Here is a 20,414-nt window from a genome sequence, read left to right as displayed (position 1 = left end):
TCTCTTTGTCTTTTTTCTTGTTAGGTTACAAAAAGTCCTCCTCCCTTTCTGTTCTAGGTCCTCCCTTAAATACTCTTTTTTTTAATACTTTCTACACGTGTTGCCCCAACTCCTCCCTTAGCCTAGATATTTCTTTTCTTAGTGCCTTTCAACAGTAACTAGAAGTTTCCCTTTCACTGTTCAAGTGTCACCTCCCCATTAATGCGGCCAGGGTGGTAGGTGCAGGGTCTTTAATGTGGAGGTAGCAGCCTTTATCTTTGACATTTCTTCAACACCGGTGCTTCTGGGGCATTCTAGGGTTTCCCCCTTTTAACCATTGGCTTTAACTGTGCCATCCCCTAACCTTTACTATGAAATCCCGAGTTCTTCGGTGCTCACCCGAGGGTAAGCTCACCCTCGGCTGGGTCCTCGGATCCTCGGCGCATGGGCCGACCCATAGTATTAACAAATTCTAAACCCAGGGTCAGGTCGGCCCTCCTTAACACGGCCCAAAAGGCCCATGTTCCCATCAGGATCTTTTTACCCCCCCACAATATAGTTATTGATTTTTGATCTTCTTAAAATTTTACAAGTATGAAGGATATAAGAAAAAAATGTAATCCAATAATGGATTTGTCAAAATTCATCTTCAATAAAAAAGATATTGAGTAAAGTTATAACCTAGACTATAACCAATTTTGTAACCAAACTCTTTGTCCATTGTTTAATCTATGTAAAAAGTTTTTCTTTAAATTTCAATGAATTTAAATTCTATTCAAATTAAAATTTATTATCAAATATTTCGAAATTGAAATTTCACACAACAACCCACATTTTCTTTTAAAAAACCAAAAACCTATGTTTTGACTAAGGGGTAAGATTTAACAATAACTATTAAGTTACCCATAAAATGTAAGGATAATATTGTAATATTTTATGAAAGATGGTTTTGGAGAATATTGTATATGTATTATAGTATAATTGTTATAGAACTTTATTAGTAATTAGTTTATCATAAAAAGCAACAATTATAAATGGCATACACATATCCATTATAATTATTCAATTGAAGTAATGAGAAAAAAAAATGGAGAAAATTTTAGAATAAAAGTTGATATAGAATGTATCTTTCTCTTTCTCTTTCTCCTTAATTCTAAAAAAAAATACATATCTCAATCACCAACAGTTGTCCCTAAAAAAAAAAAACATCCACAATTAATCACATCATTTACAAAACCCACAAATCTACAACGTCAAGTTGGACTTAGAAGTTGTGATTGCACCAAGTGACTACTCTCACTAATTAAGGAATAATATTTAATAATTGTTTAAGAAAAAGTTTGGCTAGAAAATTGGTTGTAGCATAAGGCTACAACTTTAATATTGCTACGTATTTTGAAAATCTAACCATTGGATTATGTGTTCTTTATGCTTTTGATATGTATGTCAAATTTTGTGTCAATCAAAGGTTATTTACTATATAATTTATAAACTTATTTTGTATGCATAATTTGACACTACAAAAACTTGCAATTTAAATATTCAATTGATGACATAGCTTTTGATTTTTGATCTTCTGAGAATTTTACAAATATGGAGGATATAAGAAGAAAATGTAATCCAATAGTGGATTTGTCAAAATTCACCTTTAATAAAAAGATATTGAGTAAAGTTATAACCTAGGCTTAACCAATTTTGTAACCAAACTTTTTGTCCATTGTTTAATTTATGTAAAACTTTATCCTTTAATTTCAACGAATTCAAGTTCTATTTAAATTAAAAGTTATTATAAAAAATTTATAAACTAAAATTTCACACAATAACCCACATTTTCTTTTTTAAAAACAAAAAACCTATGTTTTGACTAAGAGGGCGTTTGGATAGCACAGTTGCGTCCACGTCTGGCCCTTTTTTTTTTCCACGCGCATGTGTCACTGTTCATTGGCCATGAACAGTGATTTTAGGCCAATGAACAGTACATTTTGGGATGAACATTAATTTTTACACATTAAAAAATTATTTTTGTACAGTGTTTTCAGTTTTCAGCAATAAGTTCTATCCAAACGGACTCTAAGGGGTAAGATTTAACAATAACTAGTAAGTTACCTGTGCAATGCACGGATAATATTGTAATGTTTTATGTAAGATGATTTTGGAGAGTGTTGTATATGTACTATAGCACATTTGTTATAGAACTTTATTAGTAATAAGTTCATTATAAAAAGCAAACAATTATAAATTACATACACATATCCATTATAATTATTCAATTGAAGTAATAAGGAAAAAATTGGAAAAAATTATAGAATAAAAGTTGATATAGAATGTGTCTTTCTCTTTCTCCTTAATTTTAAAGCAAAATACATATCCCAAACACCCACGGTTAATCACATCATTTACAAAACCAGCAAATCTACAACGTCCGACCTTGACATTAAGATCGTAATCACCATTGTCACTCAATATAAAATGTAAGCCCTCATTCTTTGGTTGTAACAAACTCAAACAGGGTAGGATTAAACAAAACAACAATGTTGGAGTTAGAAAGGTGTTGCAAAAATGTTAAAGGTAAATGACATCATTTTTTAACTATGTGTATTTGACATGGGATGACATAAAAGATTATGGGTAAATATATATAAAAGGGTAGAAGTGTAAGAAGTGAAAATAGTGAATTAAAATGCAAAGAGTTTTGTGTGTATGTGTGAGAGATGAAAAGTCTTGGAATATTAAACCAAATGATACAAAGAATATTTGTTTTTTAATTAAAAAAATATTAAAATATTGAATCAAAGAAAACAAAAAGTCAATAATTAATTTGTTTTTATCTCTTATGTTGCTTAAGAGTATTTCAATTTTCTTCATAGAGTACACTACATGCCAGAACCTCATGCTCTTTGGTATGAGGTCTCTGCTTATATATATATTTTAAACAAATTTGAATTCTATTCAAACTAAAAGTCTATTATAAAAAAAATGTAAAACTTGAATCCCACACAATCCACGCTTTTGCTTTTTGTTTTTTCTTCCTCGTGTTACATCTTATTAAATTAATGTTTTATCAGAATATTAAGCTACAAAGCTAGTGACTAAATGATAAGATTTAATAAAAATTAATTTAAATAAAGTTTTATCATCTATGTTTATAAAAAGAGATATACACGAATAAAGTCTAAACTCTAAACAATCATAACTTAAAGCTTATGTAAGTGCACAATTTGTACCTAGTCCAATCACTAGATAGACTCAAGTCCAAAGAGCCTTATACAATAAAATTTGTAGAGCATGAGCTTGAAACCTAGATTTTAGGGATATTGGACAACAAATAAGCGAGCTAGATTGTCACTATCTACACAATCAATAGATAAGAATAACAAATATTCTCCTTGGATATAAGCCGAGAATAGCTTGTATTGCCTTTCTTTCTTTTAACAATAATTTACAATTGAAGAAGCTCCCCCATTTTTCCTTCTCTTTTTCCTTTTATATCACTTTCCCTCTTCCCTTCACCTTCCACGTGTAACACAAATCAATGATCAAGATCTTTTGCTTTCTCTACCGCCCTCTGGAAGCCCTCAAATAATAGCTAAAAGGCTGAATATTACTGTTCAGAGATCATTTCCTCATTAATGCGGCCAGAGAGGTAGGTGCAGGGTCTTTAATGCAGTGGTAGCAAACTTTTCCCTTAATATTTCTCATACGCTCTTCCTCTCCACAATTATGTAGAACACATCTTTACCCATCAGGCCTTCCAGAATTCTCTTCCGAAACATCACGACATGTCATATGATCTTCATTTGATTTAGCCGAGGAGACGCCTCTCCTTGAACAATCCCACCAATCTTTCTAGCAAGAGTTGGCTGGTGGGTCTCACAGGCTCTGCTCGGACAGGCTCACACCACCAAATCAGGCCCAAGACCCAAATGCATGTTCTGACCATTTTTACCCACACAGCTTATTTTATAATTTATTATCACTATTTATTTAATAATTTAGTTTTAATTATTTTATAATTTTTGAACATCATCAAGCTGTGCATCACATGGGACTATTACTAGTTAATGCGAAATATGTGCCATCATAATTCATTTCATAAAATAACTAAATGGAAGAAGACAATTCATCCTTCAAGACTCAAGTGGCTTCTGTCTAAGCTTATTTAAAGGAGTCTTTCCCAGAATACAAGACGTGATATTTCCTAGCATCCAATTCTCCATATGAAAAAAAATCCTTTTGTAACTAAAATATCCAATGTTTCGAAATCATTCAATTGTGAGTTGTAACACTTTTCACTTGTAATAGCTGCAGTTTTTTCATCTATCCAAGTGTAATAACTCTCTAATATCGATACATGTTTGGAAGTTTTTGAGAATTATTTATTGAGAATCATTACAGAGATAGTTTCCAATTTGTTCAGAGAGAATTTCAATTCATGACGTATGTTTTTTTTGTGATCGTTAAACATTAATTAATTTTTGATATACGGAGGATTGAATACTTACAATTTTTGTGTAAATTATTATTAAATTACTTAGTTACTAAATTGTTAACTTACTATTACAATTAACTAGCTTAAGCTTGAGAGTCACAACAGTACTACTGAGTCACTGACCCAAAACCCACCCTCTTCTTCTTCTTCAATCCTTAACAGCTCTCCTTGAAAACTCCTTACTCTGCTCCAATGGCTTCCCTCTCAATCTCAATTGGGACCCACTTATCTTCAACCCGCCATTTCAAGAACTATTCACTTCCTCAAACCCAAAACTCAGTTCCTTCCCATCATTGCTTTGGCTCATCTCTGTGTAGAACCAGAGGTTCAAGATTGCTTGGCAATGGGGTTCTTGCTAGAGCTGAAGATAAGGCCAGAGGCTCTACGTCTTCTTCTTCTTCTTCGTCACAGCCTCAACCAAACTATAACTCTGAGAACCAGCTAGAGGTTATTCTTGTTCATTCTTACTACAAAATTTTCACTTTTTTAGAGTACCCATTTGGTGATTTCTCTAGATTATGAGTTTGAATGAGTGATTTTGGTGAAGTTCGGTGCATTGAATTAATGGGCTTCGGGAAAGTGATGAAAATTTGATTTTTGTTTTGTAGTTCTTTTAGGATTTTTCCTATATACATAGTTACAATTACTTAGGTGTTGTACTTAAGTTTCTTCAATTAAGTTTAACCACATGGCTGCATAGTCATAAGTCACATGTTTGAATTTAATTGTAGAGAAGATAACACTGTTTGACTTTAATGGATTAACTTAAGGTATAATACTTAAAGAATTATACCTAAGTTTTTCCCTTTTAATTAAACTAATATTTGGTTAAAACCCTGGATGGTGGGATTTAAATTGCATATTTGGTAATAGTACTAGTATGTGCATTTGTTATTTTGGCAAATTAATGTCATGTCATCATGGCAATGGGGTTTCGTTTTGCATAAGTTAGATGTGCTGCTTTCCATTTGCTGTTGCGAATCATGAAAATCTAAGAAAAGAAAAAAATTTCAAATTATAATGTGAAGATTTCAATTTAATGTGTTTCAATATTGTTATCATTAATATAGAGCTTATATATTTTCTGCTATGTTATCAGGAGCTGACACAAATATCTGGATCATGTGATCCTTTATGTTCACTAGACGAAATAAGTTCAAGCGATTTTGAAGCCACTTACCAGCCCAAGACTGATTTGCTGAAAGCTCTTGCAGTAATTGCAGCAGCTGCAACAGGGGCAGTGGCAATTAACCAATCATGGGTTGCTGCAAATCAGGTCCATTTTTGTTTTTTTGAGCTATCTTTTGTTTTGTGGGTTTCCTGTGATAATTACCTGCCTTTCAGGAAAAAGTGAACTAATTTATCTTGAGTTATAACCTTGGTTGTTTTGATCGTGTCTTGTGATATAGGATGTTGCGATGGCATTGCTATTTGGAGTAGGATATGCAGGCATCATTTTTGAAGAATCTTTAGCTTTCAATAAAAGTGGAGTAGGATTACTGATGGCCGTGAGCTTATGGGCAGTGCGTACCATTGGGGTAAGATTCTTTCTCACTACTTGAAATTAATGACATATTATCTAGCCATGACCCGTTGATGATTCCTTCTATGATATAAGTTTTAGTGGCAAGGAAGGCTTCATATATCCAAGTAGGCATTTATGGGCTGTTTATAGTTGATATATCCTTTTTCAATGCTGAATTCCTTGGCATAGTAACGTAAATTCAACATCGCTATAGACATAACAGTATTACAAATTTCACTACTTGTGGAGATGACAAATTGTGATTAGTGCAACATCACTTTCACTAGGACCACCATTAACATCGGTTTAATTGATGAGTTTGTTACTTCGTTTGGTGTTGAGATTAAGACATCAAAGTTGCTTATGGGACTGACTAATTCTTCTGCCAGATATTGATAATAAAAAATATGGTTACTTATGATATGAAATGAGATCAAACTTTTGAACACGTCTGTTAATTTTTAGCTTTAGATATGACAGGTGCTGAATTGAATCCCCCCCTCCCCCTCCCTAAAACAGTATATTCAGAGTGTTGCTCTTTTGTGAGTTTAGTGTTTTTTTTTATCTAGTTTATACTCTAATGATCCTGAAGGCATTTTGGACTTTTTTTTTTTTAATGTAATAGAGATTAGGGTAAGGCTTCCTTAAAGTCAAGTATTATTTCTACTCTTACCAGTCAAATTCGAATCATTTAAGAATATCTATACATTGATGCTACTTTGGGAATCTAATTCATAAATATTTTTCATTCAGACTAACCTTGCTAGCTGGATGCATTGGCTAGGCCCTATACCAGTTCTATTTCTTCTTCTTTTTTAGTTGCTTTGTGTGTATCGGGACCATCTCGTCTATGTTTTATTCAAAGATATGTATGAGGAACAATTTTTAGTATTATTGTTTATCTCTAGATAGAATCATTTATATGGAAAAAGGAATTTTTTTTCCCCCCAACAACAGCCCCCATGAGGAAGAGAGATGAGGATATTTATGTCTGATGATTCTTGTAAACTTTTTATATGTTTGGTATTGTGAAATAATAACTTTTTCTTGTAAGTTGTCATCTGAAATAAACTTATTGTATGTATTTAATGTTACTGCTAATGTTTTTAGTGCAATCTACTTTCTTTATCCTTTTATATAAACTTCAAGGTCTTGATGCCTCTTACTACAATGGTGTGGCTATATCTGTTAAAAACGTATTGGTTGCAATGTGGGGTTTTTTTTTTTCAATCTTAATTACTTTGTGTGGGTGTTTGACTTGTGTAGGCTCCTTCAACTGATATAGCTGTTTCAGAGCTAACGAATGCATCTGCAGAAATCAGTGAAATAGTATTTTTCTTGCTTGGTGCAATGACCATTGTGGAGATAATTGACGCTCATCAAGGTTTTAAGCTGGTTACCGACAATATAACCACCCGAAAGCCGCGGACTCTCCTCTGGGTGGTGAGTGCACTATTTTTGCTGACATAACCATATTAACTAGTGTTGAAGTTTTAGTATATCAAATTTAATCTTGGCATCTAAACTACATTTTGCCCTATGGTCCAAGGTTTTGATCACTCATGGTATTGGTATTTGGTTTGGTGGTCAACAAAAGCCTTGGAAAATTACAAAAAGAAAGGATAGATTGATAAAAACCTTGGGCAAACCAAGTTGTCTGTTCACTGTAGTCCAAACTTCAGTTTCTATTGTACATCAATCGAATAACTTGGATTAGTTGGTATATAGGGGTAGGTTATCCATGTCCCTTAGCGAACATTGCTTGTCAGCATCATTCCTCGATGCTGAAGTGTTTTTCCTGCTGATTCATCAAAAAATGGAATTGCTATTCTTCTCTTTAAGTTAAATGATACACAGAAATTACTAGCTAATTTTCTATCATAATTATGATGCTTAGTCCCTCTTTCAGTAAGAAATTCCAAAATATTGAATTTTCTAATTTTAATTTTTATAGAAATTAGCTATAACTTGTCTTATTCCACCAATGCATTTCTCTGCAGGGACCTTAGTGGTCTATTTGATTCTAAATCTTCCTGTATCAGCCTTTTCCTTCTACACTACATTTCCTTATCAGTTTATGAAGTTTGACACAGTCATGAAAATTGCAGATCGGTTTGGTGACTTTTTTCCTTAGTTCGGTCCTTGATAACCTGACATCTACCATTGTCATGGTTTCTTTATTGAGGAAACTAGTACCTCCATCAGAATTTCGCAAGTATGAGCTGACTATTACTCTATTTTATCTCATGTGATTTAAATCTTCATGAGTTTTGCATTAAAATTAGTCTCTTGTCATGTATTGAATTTCAACAGTTCATTCAAACAAAAATATTCACTACAGCAAGTTTGAGTTCTACTGTACCATCCTCAAAAACTATATGAAATTAAGTTGTTTAACTTAGAGCTCTGGTTCTCAAATGTATCTTTTTTGTAATTATTTTCTTGAGAATGCATTTCAGGAATATGTGTTAATGGTGGATCTCTTAATTCCGCGCATTTCCAAGGGGGGTTGTTTTGTTTGTGTATCTTATATTATCAGAAAGCGTGGAAGCTTGAACCAGGAAATTTAGCTTTGATACCATATTAACCAAATAGTTAATCTAAAAGCTTAAAATGATGGGCATGGGTATGATTTATATATTGATATGCTCCAACACTCTTAATACTTACCAAAGTACAAGATGGTTATCATGAAGAATGTGGAGTTTGCTGTCACATCAGCAAGGAAGATAAAGAATTAAAGATCCTATTCTCGATCTTTATCTACTAGGGGTTCTCTAATATGATAGATAGGTTTTCTATTTGTCACTGCATATTCCAACCATCTACTTACCTTATCTGAGCCACAATCTTAGAAGACATGACTGGTAGAAGGCTATTTGAAAGTAAATACTTATGAAATGTATATCATCTTTTTATTTCTTTCCAGAATCAAGGACAATAAATTGTGCAAAACTTAAGAGAATTTATTGCCTTCGTAGTCATGAACCTTATCTTAACTAAAAATGTTTAAGGGGATGCTGTTGAAGTGCAGATAACGATATCATAACAGGATAATTGTGTTTCTCAGACACTTTTGTCTGCTGCCATGTCCAAATAGCTTGACCTTAATGGCTTTAAGGAGATCTCTGCTTCATTGAAACTGGCTGTGTGCTTGCTTTCTTATCTCTTCTCGAAAAATTTAGATCAAGTCCTTGCTAATCATATTTTTCTTTTTCAATTATTGATTTTATTAATAAGTCTCCATTTTCTGATTCAGATTTAATTGACAGGCTTCTGGGAGCTGTTGTTGTGATAGCAGCAAATGCAGGTGGTGCATGGACTCCCATAGGTGATGTTACCACTACTATGCTGTGGATACATGGTCAGATATCAACTTTGCAGACAATGAAGGTCTTTTAACATCATTCTAACTAAATCATCACATGTACAGAATATGCCTGCATTTATGTTTTACATTGTCCATATATGGGACTTATGCATGATGCATGTGATTTATTCTCACCAAGGTATTCATTATACTGTCTTGATACAATACATTTCATGCTGCTGTTGCATATTTAATCCAATGAGATCCAACCAAAACATCATTAGCTGACTGCCTTCCCCTAATGTCACTAAAACGTAATAGAATATAGAACTTTTGAATTTAATGACCTGACTGCAGTACTAGGAGTTCGGTTCCCAGACTGGATATGTGTGCGGTTGGATGCACATGTGTGCTTGCGTGTTCCAAGTAGCTAAATATACGCTATGTAAAAGGTGAAGCTTGCAAGATTTTAGTGTTTAATGTAATCAATTCATACTTGCTCTCTCTTTATCTGCTGCATATGTGTCTGAGAAAGAGAGCTAAGCAGGATCATATAATGAAATGGTCCAAATGAATCTATGTTGAAAAAAACTGGGGGTGTAAATGCTGTATAATGTGAGTTAACTGTGGTGGTGAAAAACACTTTTCTGTTCAAACTTTGGACTTCAGGTATGTTAAGCTTTTGTAACTCTCGGAGTTGAAATTTCTCCTGTAAATTTATGGAATTCACTTTTTTAATAAAAGTTAATTTTATTGATGATGATTTTAAACTACAGCAAAGTTGAGTGTCAATCACTTCACTCATACAAATCTACTCTGCAATGATGAAATTTTAAACACCTTTATATATATATATATATATGGGGAAGGAAACCTGTTTATAGTTAGTGATAAGAAAAGCTTATAAAGCATTTGGTTAAAGTTTAGCATTCCCCAGCTGGGGCTCTTTCAATGCCAGGTCCTTAAATCACTTGAGATATACTTGTTCAAATGCAGTGACTGGGAATGTTTAATTACAAAAGCACAGTGCTGAAATTAAATAAAGAGTTCCCATTATAGCATTTTCTTTTGTTACAGGACTTATTTGTACCCTCAGCTGTTTCTCTAGCTGTCCCACTGGCTCTTATGTCCCTGACTAGGTACTCTTCTTGCTATGGTTGTTAAAATCTAGATTTAAATTGTAAAACCATATGATTTTATAATCCCAACTCCATCAAACAATCCGAAACGCTTTAAAAAACACCATGTTGTAGAATCTGGTGGAATAATAACCATGCCTTAGTCCCAAACCATGGTAGAATCTAGATTTAAATTGTAAAAAATCTATTTTTTAATTAAGATCTTATGTATTTTTCAATTTAATAGAAAACTTTTATCATCTTGTGAGCTGTGATTTATGTGCTTATCTAAAATATAGATATTGTTAATAAGAATATGCTTACATATTACTCTGTATACATTGTATCAAATTTTAATTGCAAGGATATAACCTTAACAAATTATCTATAACTTGTAAACAAAAAGTTTTACCTTTTGAGCTACATTCCAAACTATTCTACTTCTAAAATTTGTCAATATAAGATGATAATTTTTTTTAAGTTATTAAACACAGTGTGTCAAATCTTACAATTCCCCAATCCAATTTTACGATCCGATCTTGTAGACCATTCAGTGATCTTAGGTTCTAGGTTTAAACAGTCTTGCTTCTTGTAATGTCAAAGCGAAGCCAGTGAATTTTAGTTTAGAAAGGTTAGGTTTAAGTTTTTGGATTATGGATGATGTGATATGAGTTTCTCTTCTTCCATCCAGTGAAGTTAATGGAAAGGGACAGGATTCTTCCAATGTTATGGCATCTGAACAGATGGCTCCCCGAGGACAGCTTGTTTTTTTTGTAGGTACTGGAGCTTTGATTTTTGTTCCAGTGTTCAAGGCCCTAACCGGTTTGCCTCCTTTTATGGGTATCCTGCTTGGACTTGGAGTTCTTTGGATTCTAACTGATGCTATCCACTATGGTGAATCTGAAAGGCAGAAGTTAAAAGTACCACAAGCTTTATCACGGATTGACACTCAAGGAGTTCTTTTCTTCCTTGGAATACTTTTGTCCGTTAGCAGGTGAATATGGAGGACATTTTGAACTTCTGTGTTTCCTGTACTATTATGCTACATAATATATTTTTAGACATAGTAGCTGTATTTATGTCTCTGGAAGAATTATCATCAAGATGTTTATGATATATTAATTTGATTTCCTAAAAAACATACTTTAATACATATACACGTGAGATATTCTAAGTTATTATTTTTTCATTATAACAAACTTTTTTTTTTCTTCCTCTAGCCTTGAGGCTGCGGGGATTCTTCGGGAATTGGCAAATTACCTTGACGCTCACATTTCTAGTAGTGAAGTGATTGCCAGTGCAATTGGAGTCGTATCAGCAATTATAGATAATGTTCCACTGGTTGCAGCAACGATGGGGATGTATGACCTCACATCCTTCCCCCAGGATTCTGAGTTTTGGCAGTTGATTGCATATTGTGCTGGCACTGGTGGATCCATGTTAGTTATTGGCTCGGCAGCTGGAGTAGCATTCATGGGAATGGAAAAGGTGGACTTCTTTTGGTACTTACGGAAGGTATGGACTGCTGTGTAATGACATTTTATTGACTAAACATTTATTTTTCTTTTTAGTAAAAGAAGTCATTCTTCTTTGTGCAGGTGAGTGGTTTTGCTTTTGCTGGTTATGCTGCTGGTATTGCCGCCTATCTAGCAATACATAACCTCCCCATCTCCCTACCTACAACTGTAGCTCAGGTTCATAAATTATAGAGAGCTTTTGCTTGGTTATTTCCCTGGCTTCAAACAAGGCAGTAAAAAATTGTGGCAATTCGCATTAGTGTAGTGAAGATTGTGACCACCTAGTTGTTCGGAATGTGGACATGGTTTTTGAGATATAGAAAGTCAAAGGAAAACCAGTAGAAAAGATAGGTTGAGATCATTTTGACCTCATGTCAATCAGATTTACAATATGATGAATTCAGTGAGAAATGTAATAATATGCTTTATATCCAACAAGTCTTACTTTCAAGGTTAGAATGATTGGGGAAATATCAATGTTTCAGTTTCCACTCCTTTATAACAATAGACAATTGCGAAGTACACATCTTTGAATATAGTGATGTATTTGCAAGGAGTTTAACTTGACCTTCTTTTAGGCCTCGTTTGGGAAGATAGAATAGAATAAAAGGGAAGGGAATGAAAAGAGTAATTTTAGAATATTATTCCCTTCTTTTGTTTGAAAGTTTTAATGGAAGGAATGAAAAGCTTATTCCCTTACTTTAGAGTTTAAGTGGGAAGAAATGGAATGAGTAGGAGAGAACATTCATTCTTCTCTATTATATTAAAACTTCAAATTTTCATTCCCCAAAATTGGGAGGAAAGGGAATGAATGAAATTAAATTTAATGATTTTTTATTAAAACTCCCAAAATAACCTTATATATTCAACCCTTTTATTTTAAAATAGAGGTCTAATAGTAATATGGTTATAAAATGATTTCATTCAATTCCCTCCATGTTGCTCCTAAACAAAATTACTTACATTCCATTCATTTTCATTCCTTTATATATAACATCCAATCAAGGTTATTTAATTCCATTCCTTTCCTTTATTTAAATACATTTCATTCCATTCCCTTATGATAATTTCATTCCATTCCCTTATAAACTCCCAAACAGAGCGTTAAGATGTATTTTTGAAGCAGTAAAGAAAATTAAATATAGTTAAGACAGCTTGCATTGCAACGAGCCATCCTTGCATTCTTTACAACTCCTAAGGAAATCAGTATTATCGGTGGGGAAATTCCAAGAAAAAACTCATCAATCAGCCATCATGGTTGAATACTTAAAATCTCTCCATGCGAAAACAAAAGTAAAATTTTCCTGGAACACGACTACAACACTACACACCAAGATAGAACCAAACATGCATCCATTAAGTAATACGATTACAACTAGGCAGATTAAAACAGAAAATTGAAGTTGGCAACTTGGCAACTCAATGCAGTACAAACCTTTCATCGCAAAGCTAATTTATTGTTCTTCCTTTCCATCAAGCTACAACACTCATAGAAACTATCAAAATCGGAACTAGGATGGGGTTATGACTAATACCACGCATCCAAAAAGGAACAAGAAAGATGTAGTAATTGTGACCCACACTACAACTTGAGAAAAACAAACTCTTCAATGGCTGAAACTTCACCAATCTTCTTCAAAGCTTGCTTGCTTGGTTGGTCATCAACACCAATTGCCATTACAGCTTGCTTTCTAGGGGCAATCCTTCCCACACTCATAAAGCTGACATTCACATTCTCCTCACCCAAAATGCTCCCAACTGTTCCAATCATACCTGGCTGATCGACCTGTCTGCAGAGTATAATACTACCTTCCAAGCTGACATCAACTTCGAAAGATCCTACCCTTGTCAGATGGGGAATCCCATCCTTCACCCGTCCCTCGACCTTAATCTCCCCAGACTCTGATATTGCAGAGGCAAATTTGGATTCCACATTTGCAATCTGGACTTGGATGAAATCAAGTGGGCTCTCAGGTGAACCATCTAGAACAATTCTCTCCTCTGATATCCTCAGACCTCTCTGCTTGGCAGTAAAATCAGCATTAACCAAATTCACAAACACACTAGATATGGGCTCAATGATACCCTTGGTGATCATGGCACGAAGAAGCCTGGTGTCAAGATCATCAGGAGCTCTAGCAGAAGCATATGTCACTTTAACGGTTTTCACACCACTTCCTCCTGCTACTAATTGCACAGCAAGTCTCCCCAGCTTCTCAGCAAGTATAACATATGGCTTCAGCTCCGATAACACCTGAACATAGAAAAGGAATGACAAAACATGATGTTTTTGTGCTACTTATAGCTAAAATTCACTTCAAAGTTGAAAGAAAACAACCGAGATGCCGCTTTCTTAATAGTACAAACACAATGCATAATTAATAGCCATCAGCCATTATTTGGCAGACAAGGCATATAGCTAATTTTCTATTCTTGTAGTTACCATTAACAATAAATCTAGAAGTTAGGCATATAATTTGCATGCACCACAATGGGTATGTTCCTGATACTGCCTGTATTAGCCTGTCAATCTAGTTACCATAAATTTGCAATCTAATAAAACAAAAAAAAAAAACAAAACAAAACAAAAAAAGATCATTTCCTAACCATATTTTGAGATAAGGGAGACAGTTAGATGAACAGTTTCCAACATTTAACCCTGAACCGGAAACATAGGCTGAGAGAAACTACATCAAAATCACAATAACTATCAAATGAGCTGAAAAGTCCAAGCTTTTTTTGGTGGGGAGAGAGAATATCCATTTTTTGCGTTCTTATTTTTCCCCAAAAAACTCTTTTGTTTCTCCATTTGTATCAGTGATTCTTCTATCTTTAATAAAGCTATTTACTACTTATCACAAAAAGCAGAAAGGAATTTAGATTGTGCTACATAAACTAATAGATAAATGATGGTGGGACCACATTATATACTAAAAGTCTAAAATACAATTGATATAAAATACCAGATCCTGACACCGTAAGCAAAATAAAGATACAATGAATTTTTTTTTTGATAAGTAAATAAAGATACAATGATACCTCTGCAGGAACCATTGGTGCATTGACTGCAGTAGCAGCAAGCTCCCCTCTAAGGGCTCCCACAACAGCTTCAGCTATTTCAATGGCCACCCCTTCCTGAGCATCAAACCCAAATATTATCAGTTTACTTGGTAAGAGACAAAATAAAGCTAGTAAAACTGTAAATCCTGTTCATTAGACACACCTGAGCTTCCATTGTACTGGCACCAAGATGAGGAGTTGCAGTAACATTCTCGTGCAGAACCAACTTATTGTCTGCTGGTGGTGGCTCCTTTGTGAAAACATCAAGTGCAGCCTAAAACAAAGAGACCATGTCATTGACTTTCTTCAACCATAAGATATATGTGAATCAAGTATGAGAATGTAAGAACCTGAGCAACAATTCCAGCATCTAGTGCCCTCACTAGTGCATCTTCATCAATTACTCCTCCACGAGCAACATTGACAATTCGAACTCCTTTCTTCATCTTTGCAAAAGTATCATCATTGAGAATCTTTGACGTAGTAGGTGTAAGAGGCATGTGCAGAGAGATGAAATCTGCAGTTGTTATAGCTTGATCAAAACTCACAAGCTCCACACCTATTGCACGAGCACGATCTGCCGGGGCATATGGATCATGTGAGATCACATGCATTCCAAGCCCCTTGGCACGCCTGGCAACTTCTGATCCAACCTTTCCGAACCCCATCACCGCAAGTGTTTTCCCCACAAGGGAAACACCTACATATTTATTCCTCTGCCATTTTCCTGGATTAACCAAATTGAGTTAAATTAAGTCTCGATGTGTCTTCACTACTATTTGAAGCTAATATCTTCAGAATATTCACAATTACTAACTATGATATGACAAATTAATATAGAAACATAGCTTATACAGAAAACGCCAGAGACCAACTAGGAGACAATCACACACTTTTTTTTAAAAATCAGATTCTTCATAAATGGGTTGAATTTTTATCCACAAGTAATGCTAAATTAAAAGTTGCCCACTAGGTGGCTCAAGAGGAAAGAATCAAGATACATTAGCCACATGTGGAACTAAGCTTAGCATGGAAATTTCTCTAAACCCCAAACAAGAAAATAATTTCCAAGAACAAAAAACAAAGTATAAGGAATTCTCCCTCCTGGGTATGTGCATAAACAGCTTAGCCCGTCAGGGGTAATTCCCTGTATATACCTGTAGATTTTACTGTCTACAGACGAGTCCAAAGGGCTTTTCTTAAGAAAGTTTTTTCTTTTTTTATTAAAAAAAAGACCCTTTAATTTAAAATTTTCAACCAAAAAAAAAAAATCAGCAAAGATAAAATCTTTAAACCAAAGTGTATGCATGTAAGAAACAATAACAGAGTATTAACCAGCATGCAAAATCAACATTTTAAAAAGCATATCTATTAAGAGAGAGAATATTCGCCTAAAATCTTTGAACTTTTTTGTACCATCAATAAAATCAATCCTACAAAAAAATAATTCCAGAATCTAAAATAAAAAGGAAAGAAAGCAGATCTGCAAAAGAAACTATTTTCAAAAGTACTTTTTTTTCCCTGCATTTCAAAGCAAAAAGCACTTAAACCAAACACGGATCCATACTCCACCGAAATAACTATTCGACGAAATGCCACAAAGAAAAAATATTGTTAAACGTTATTATGTACTGACCAGCTTTCACAGAAGCATCGGCTTGAGCAACGTTCCTAGCCATGGCAGCCAAGAGAGCAATACCGTGCTCGGCGGCGGCAACGGTGTTAGCCGTGGGCGCGTTGACAACCAAGCAACCGTGCTCGGTGGCCGCCGCCAGATCCACATTGTCGATCCCGACGCCGGCTCTTCCAACGACCTTGAGCCTCCCGCCGGACGATTCAAACACCTCGCGGCTAACCTTGGTTCCGCTCCGAACGATAATCGCGTCGCAGAGCGAGATCTTGGTGCAAAGCTCTTCGGGACTGAGATTGTAAGAGCAATCCACGTTAGCAAACTCTTTGAGAAGCTTCAGGCCGGCCTCGCCGAGCTTCTCCGCCACCAAAACTGTCGGCTTCGCGTCCAAAGAGCCAGAAGCTTTAACGATCACCACCAAGGGCTTCGAGAACCGCCGGCTCGGACGGAGAGCTACGGAGAAAGCCGAGCTGAGTGACTGTCTCGAAGACGAAGACGAAGACAACGACAACGACGGCGTTTTGAGAAACGAAGTTGTTCGGAGAGTTTGCGATGCTGACGTGGCCATTTTACGGTGGCGGCGGAGTATGTATGAATTTGATGATTATAGAATAGAATTATTAATGCAGTGGTGGGAGAGATGTGTATGCGGTGTGGTATTTATATATAGTGTCAATGGGGTTTGGTTGGTAGAGATCCGAATCTCAGGGTTTTTTGTTTTTTGTTTTTAAAGTGTTTGAACGAAATCTAAATCTAAATCTGTAAGTTTTTTTTTTTTTTTTTTTACTTACTCAGAAAATATGGAAACCAATCACCAATGTTTTTAGGCGACGCGCCAGAGGTGGTGAGAGTGAGAGTGAGAGTAAGAGTGAGGATGGGATTTTAATAACACATCTGGTCAGTGACGTTTGACCTACCCCTAACCATGGTTTTGTGTTTGGGTTCTTGGATTACAAAGATAATCTATAAATTAAATATATAAAAAGAATTTAACCTTCTGTTAATAAAAAATATTAATTGTGAAATAAGATTTTTTAGAAAAATTTTGACACAATTTTATAGGCATATAAAAAACTGGTAATAAAATCAGTTGTCTTTTTTTTTTTAGTTTCTAAAAATATTTTTTAAACAAATACTTCTAAGGTGTTGTTAACTTTTTTCAAATTTTTATTACATTTTTATAAATTTATTAATTGTAAAATACTAATAAAGTTTGGGTTCAAATCAAATTTGGAAGTTAGAACTAATCTTTCTTCGACCCTGTATGTGATATTTGAAAAGTAATTTGTTTAAATAGTAAATAATACATATATTTTTATAAATGAACATGTAATGAGCCTTTTGAGAGTTAGAAAAAATAATTTTAAATATTTTTTTTTGTGTATCATGGATTTTGTGTGTGTGTGTGTGTGTGTTTTGAGAGAAGTGCATCATGAAAAATTGATAGTAGTTATTTAATTTAATTTCAGTATATTTTCAATATTATGCTTGGTTTAACTTTTAGTTTATTTATTTATGTATAATTTTTTAAAACTTTATTTTCTTTAAGAGAAATGTTAATAATGCCCTTAAGGCATTGGTTTAAGAATTATTTTTAGAAACATTTTATTGAAAAAATAATAAAATAATAAATGTTATTGACAGTTTTTTATATTTTCTATAAAAATTGTATCAAAACTTTCTTATTATATTTTATTAACAATTGTCTTAAGTGTATTCATTAACATCACCCTTCATTTAAATACAATTACTCCTTGACCTACTTTTAACAATTTTTTTTGTTTTTGTTTTGAGAAACTACTTTTAACAAATTGATCCTAAAAGTTAAATATACATCCACATTAATAACGTCTATGGACTATTTGGGGGTAACAAATCTGTTCTTCTTGGGGAGATGTACGTGTGCCAATTGACTTGCTGCATATTAAAAAAATAAAATATAATCTCGATCTAAACGATTCGTCGGTAGCATTCATCATTCATCTTTTTGGTTTCCAAAATAATTGTTGCCTTTTACTGTTCAGTGTTCACGAAAGTTCCAATAATATGTACCTGGATCATGTACGAAGGGAGTGGTACAGTCCCGGTTTGAGAATTGCTTATTTCAATTTCTAGTTTATTTGTATGTTACAAGACGAAGACAAAAACCTAAAAACTACTATTTTCAAAAAGATGAAAGTTAAAATATTTGAAATTATTATTATTTTTAAAATTGTTTCAATTTATGGTGTTTGTCTTCGATGATTGTTTTTTATCATCAAACTAAGTTACCAATTGATTTTGGTGTAGATGAAGATTAAATCTTAGATCTCTTATTTAATGATAAAATATTTTACCAATGGAGCTAACGAGAATCCACAAAATTGATATAAAAAGTAATAAAGTATCCACAAATAGGGTTCTAGTTTGTTCAACTAGTAAAGTCTCTAATGGTTGAATAAAAAATTTGGGATTCAATCACCACCTACACCAAAAATCAATTGGTGTTTTGATTTGATGATAATTGATATTTTGATCTGATAATAAAGAGCATAATCATCAGAAGTAGACGTCATAGGTTAAAACTTTATAAAATAAGAAATAAAAAAGTACCCAAAAATAATAGGAAAAAAATCTTTCATGTGTCAAGAGCATGAGACTTACCTCTCACAAGCAAGTAGACCTCACATGTGCGGGGCTCACCTACCTGTGAGAGGCTGGTCTCATGCTTTTGGTGCATGAGATACTAGCTCAAATAATAGAAAGTTTAAGCCAAAAAAACTAGCCAATTGATTGTCAAAACATGCACTGAAGTCTATAACATAAATAGAGCAAAATTTCAATAGTCCTACTGACTAATTCAAAATTTCAAATATAATTGACCATTTGTCTTGTTTGGTTTATTCACTTGTAAGAACTAAGAAGTGGATTGTGTTTTACTTATTTTTGCTACTATTCAGTTTATTTTTTGTACTATTTATAAATCTCATTCTACTATTTTAGCTAATTTTTATTTTTATCTGTAATACTTTCAATAAAAATTTTTTTTAATTCCATCCAAATAAGTTGTTCTCGAATAGACCATAAAGTACAAATATTTCTTAAAAAAAGAAAAGAAAAAAAGAAAGCAGAGTACAAATACAACATCTCTTGTTACCCTATTTTGGACTCGTTATCAGTAACAAAATACAAGTTGCACACTTGCACATATTCAAATTTTTCTCTTTTCCCTAGGATGTTGAGGTTAAAGTCTCACTCATTAAAAAAAAAAAAAATCTGGCCAATCAAACTGTGGTGGTTTTTTATGCACCAATCAGTCCGGGTTTAAATGTTTAACATGTCAAAACTCAAAAACAGTATTAATTCCTTATCAACTCCTAGTTGGTGGTGGTTCATTCTTCAAATTCTGGTGTACTTAAAGAATTACTCAGAGGAGTTAATCAAGTTAAGCACAAATATGTTTTTGGTTCAGGGTTACTAATTTAAGGAAACTGAGCTAATTACCAGCTTTGCCCATGGCCAGATCAGCTTAATTTGTGGACACCTCACAACTGACCAGCCTTCCTTTTGTTGTGGTTACTCGTAGACTCGTTTCTGACGCGTTAGAGCATCTTCAATGGTATATGTAAAGGTAAAATATTGTCTATAATAGAGAATGAGACCATAAAACTAACTTCCAACAGCTTCTCTATACTTTGATTTTTTTTTTTTGCTCATGAACAGTAACTTATCAAATCTGATGGGCTACTATTCATTCTTCAAATGTTTTTTTTTTCTATTATAATAATCAAATATTGAATAAAAAAA

General features: G+C 33.8%; 2 protein-coding genes across 2 annotated transcripts; one reads left to right on the top strand and one right to left on the bottom strand.

Annotated features, from left to right (window-relative positions):
* Window positions 1-4,559: 4,559 nt before the first annotated feature.
* LOC142642017 (sodium/proton antiporter 1-like) lies at window positions 4,560-12,391 on the top strand. Its single transcript, XM_075816365.1, has 10 exons — window positions 4,560-4,915; window positions 5,568-5,744; window positions 5,878-6,006; window positions 7,260-7,436; window positions 8,102-8,208; window positions 9,266-9,386; window positions 10,381-10,442; window positions 11,113-11,415; window positions 11,642-11,936; window positions 12,020-12,391. The coding sequence occupies exons 1-10, from the start codon at window positions 4,661-4,663 to the stop codon at window positions 12,128-12,130; spliced, it is 1,737 nt and encodes a 578-aa protein (XP_075672480.1). The 5' UTR covers window positions 4,560-4,660; the 3' UTR covers window positions 12,131-12,391.
* An 885-nt stretch (window positions 12,392-13,276) lies between these two features.
* On the bottom strand, window positions 13,277-17,474 carry LOC142642195 (D-3-phosphoglycerate dehydrogenase 1, chloroplastic-like). The gene is made up of 5 exons (XM_075816542.1): window positions 16,635-17,474; window positions 15,349-15,725; window positions 15,162-15,272; window positions 14,978-15,073; window positions 13,277-14,192 (listed from the first exon to the last, which is right to left on the bottom strand). The coding sequence occupies exons 1-5, from the start codon at window positions 17,194-17,196 to the stop codon at window positions 13,521-13,523; spliced, it is 1,818 nt and encodes a 605-aa protein (XP_075672657.1). The 5' UTR covers window positions 17,197-17,474; the 3' UTR covers window positions 13,277-13,520.
* Window positions 17,475-20,414: the final 2,940 nt, after the last annotated feature.

The sequence above is a fragment of the Castanea sativa genome, chromosome 7, assembly GCF_040712315.1.
Source record: "Castanea sativa cultivar Marrone di Chiusa Pesio chromosome 7, ASM4071231v1".
Lineage (NCBI taxonomy): Eukaryota > Viridiplantae > Streptophyta > Magnoliopsida > Fagales > Fagaceae > Castanea > Castanea sativa.
Note: the sequence above shows the minus strand (reverse complement) of the source record. Positions and strands in the feature narration are given on the sequence as shown.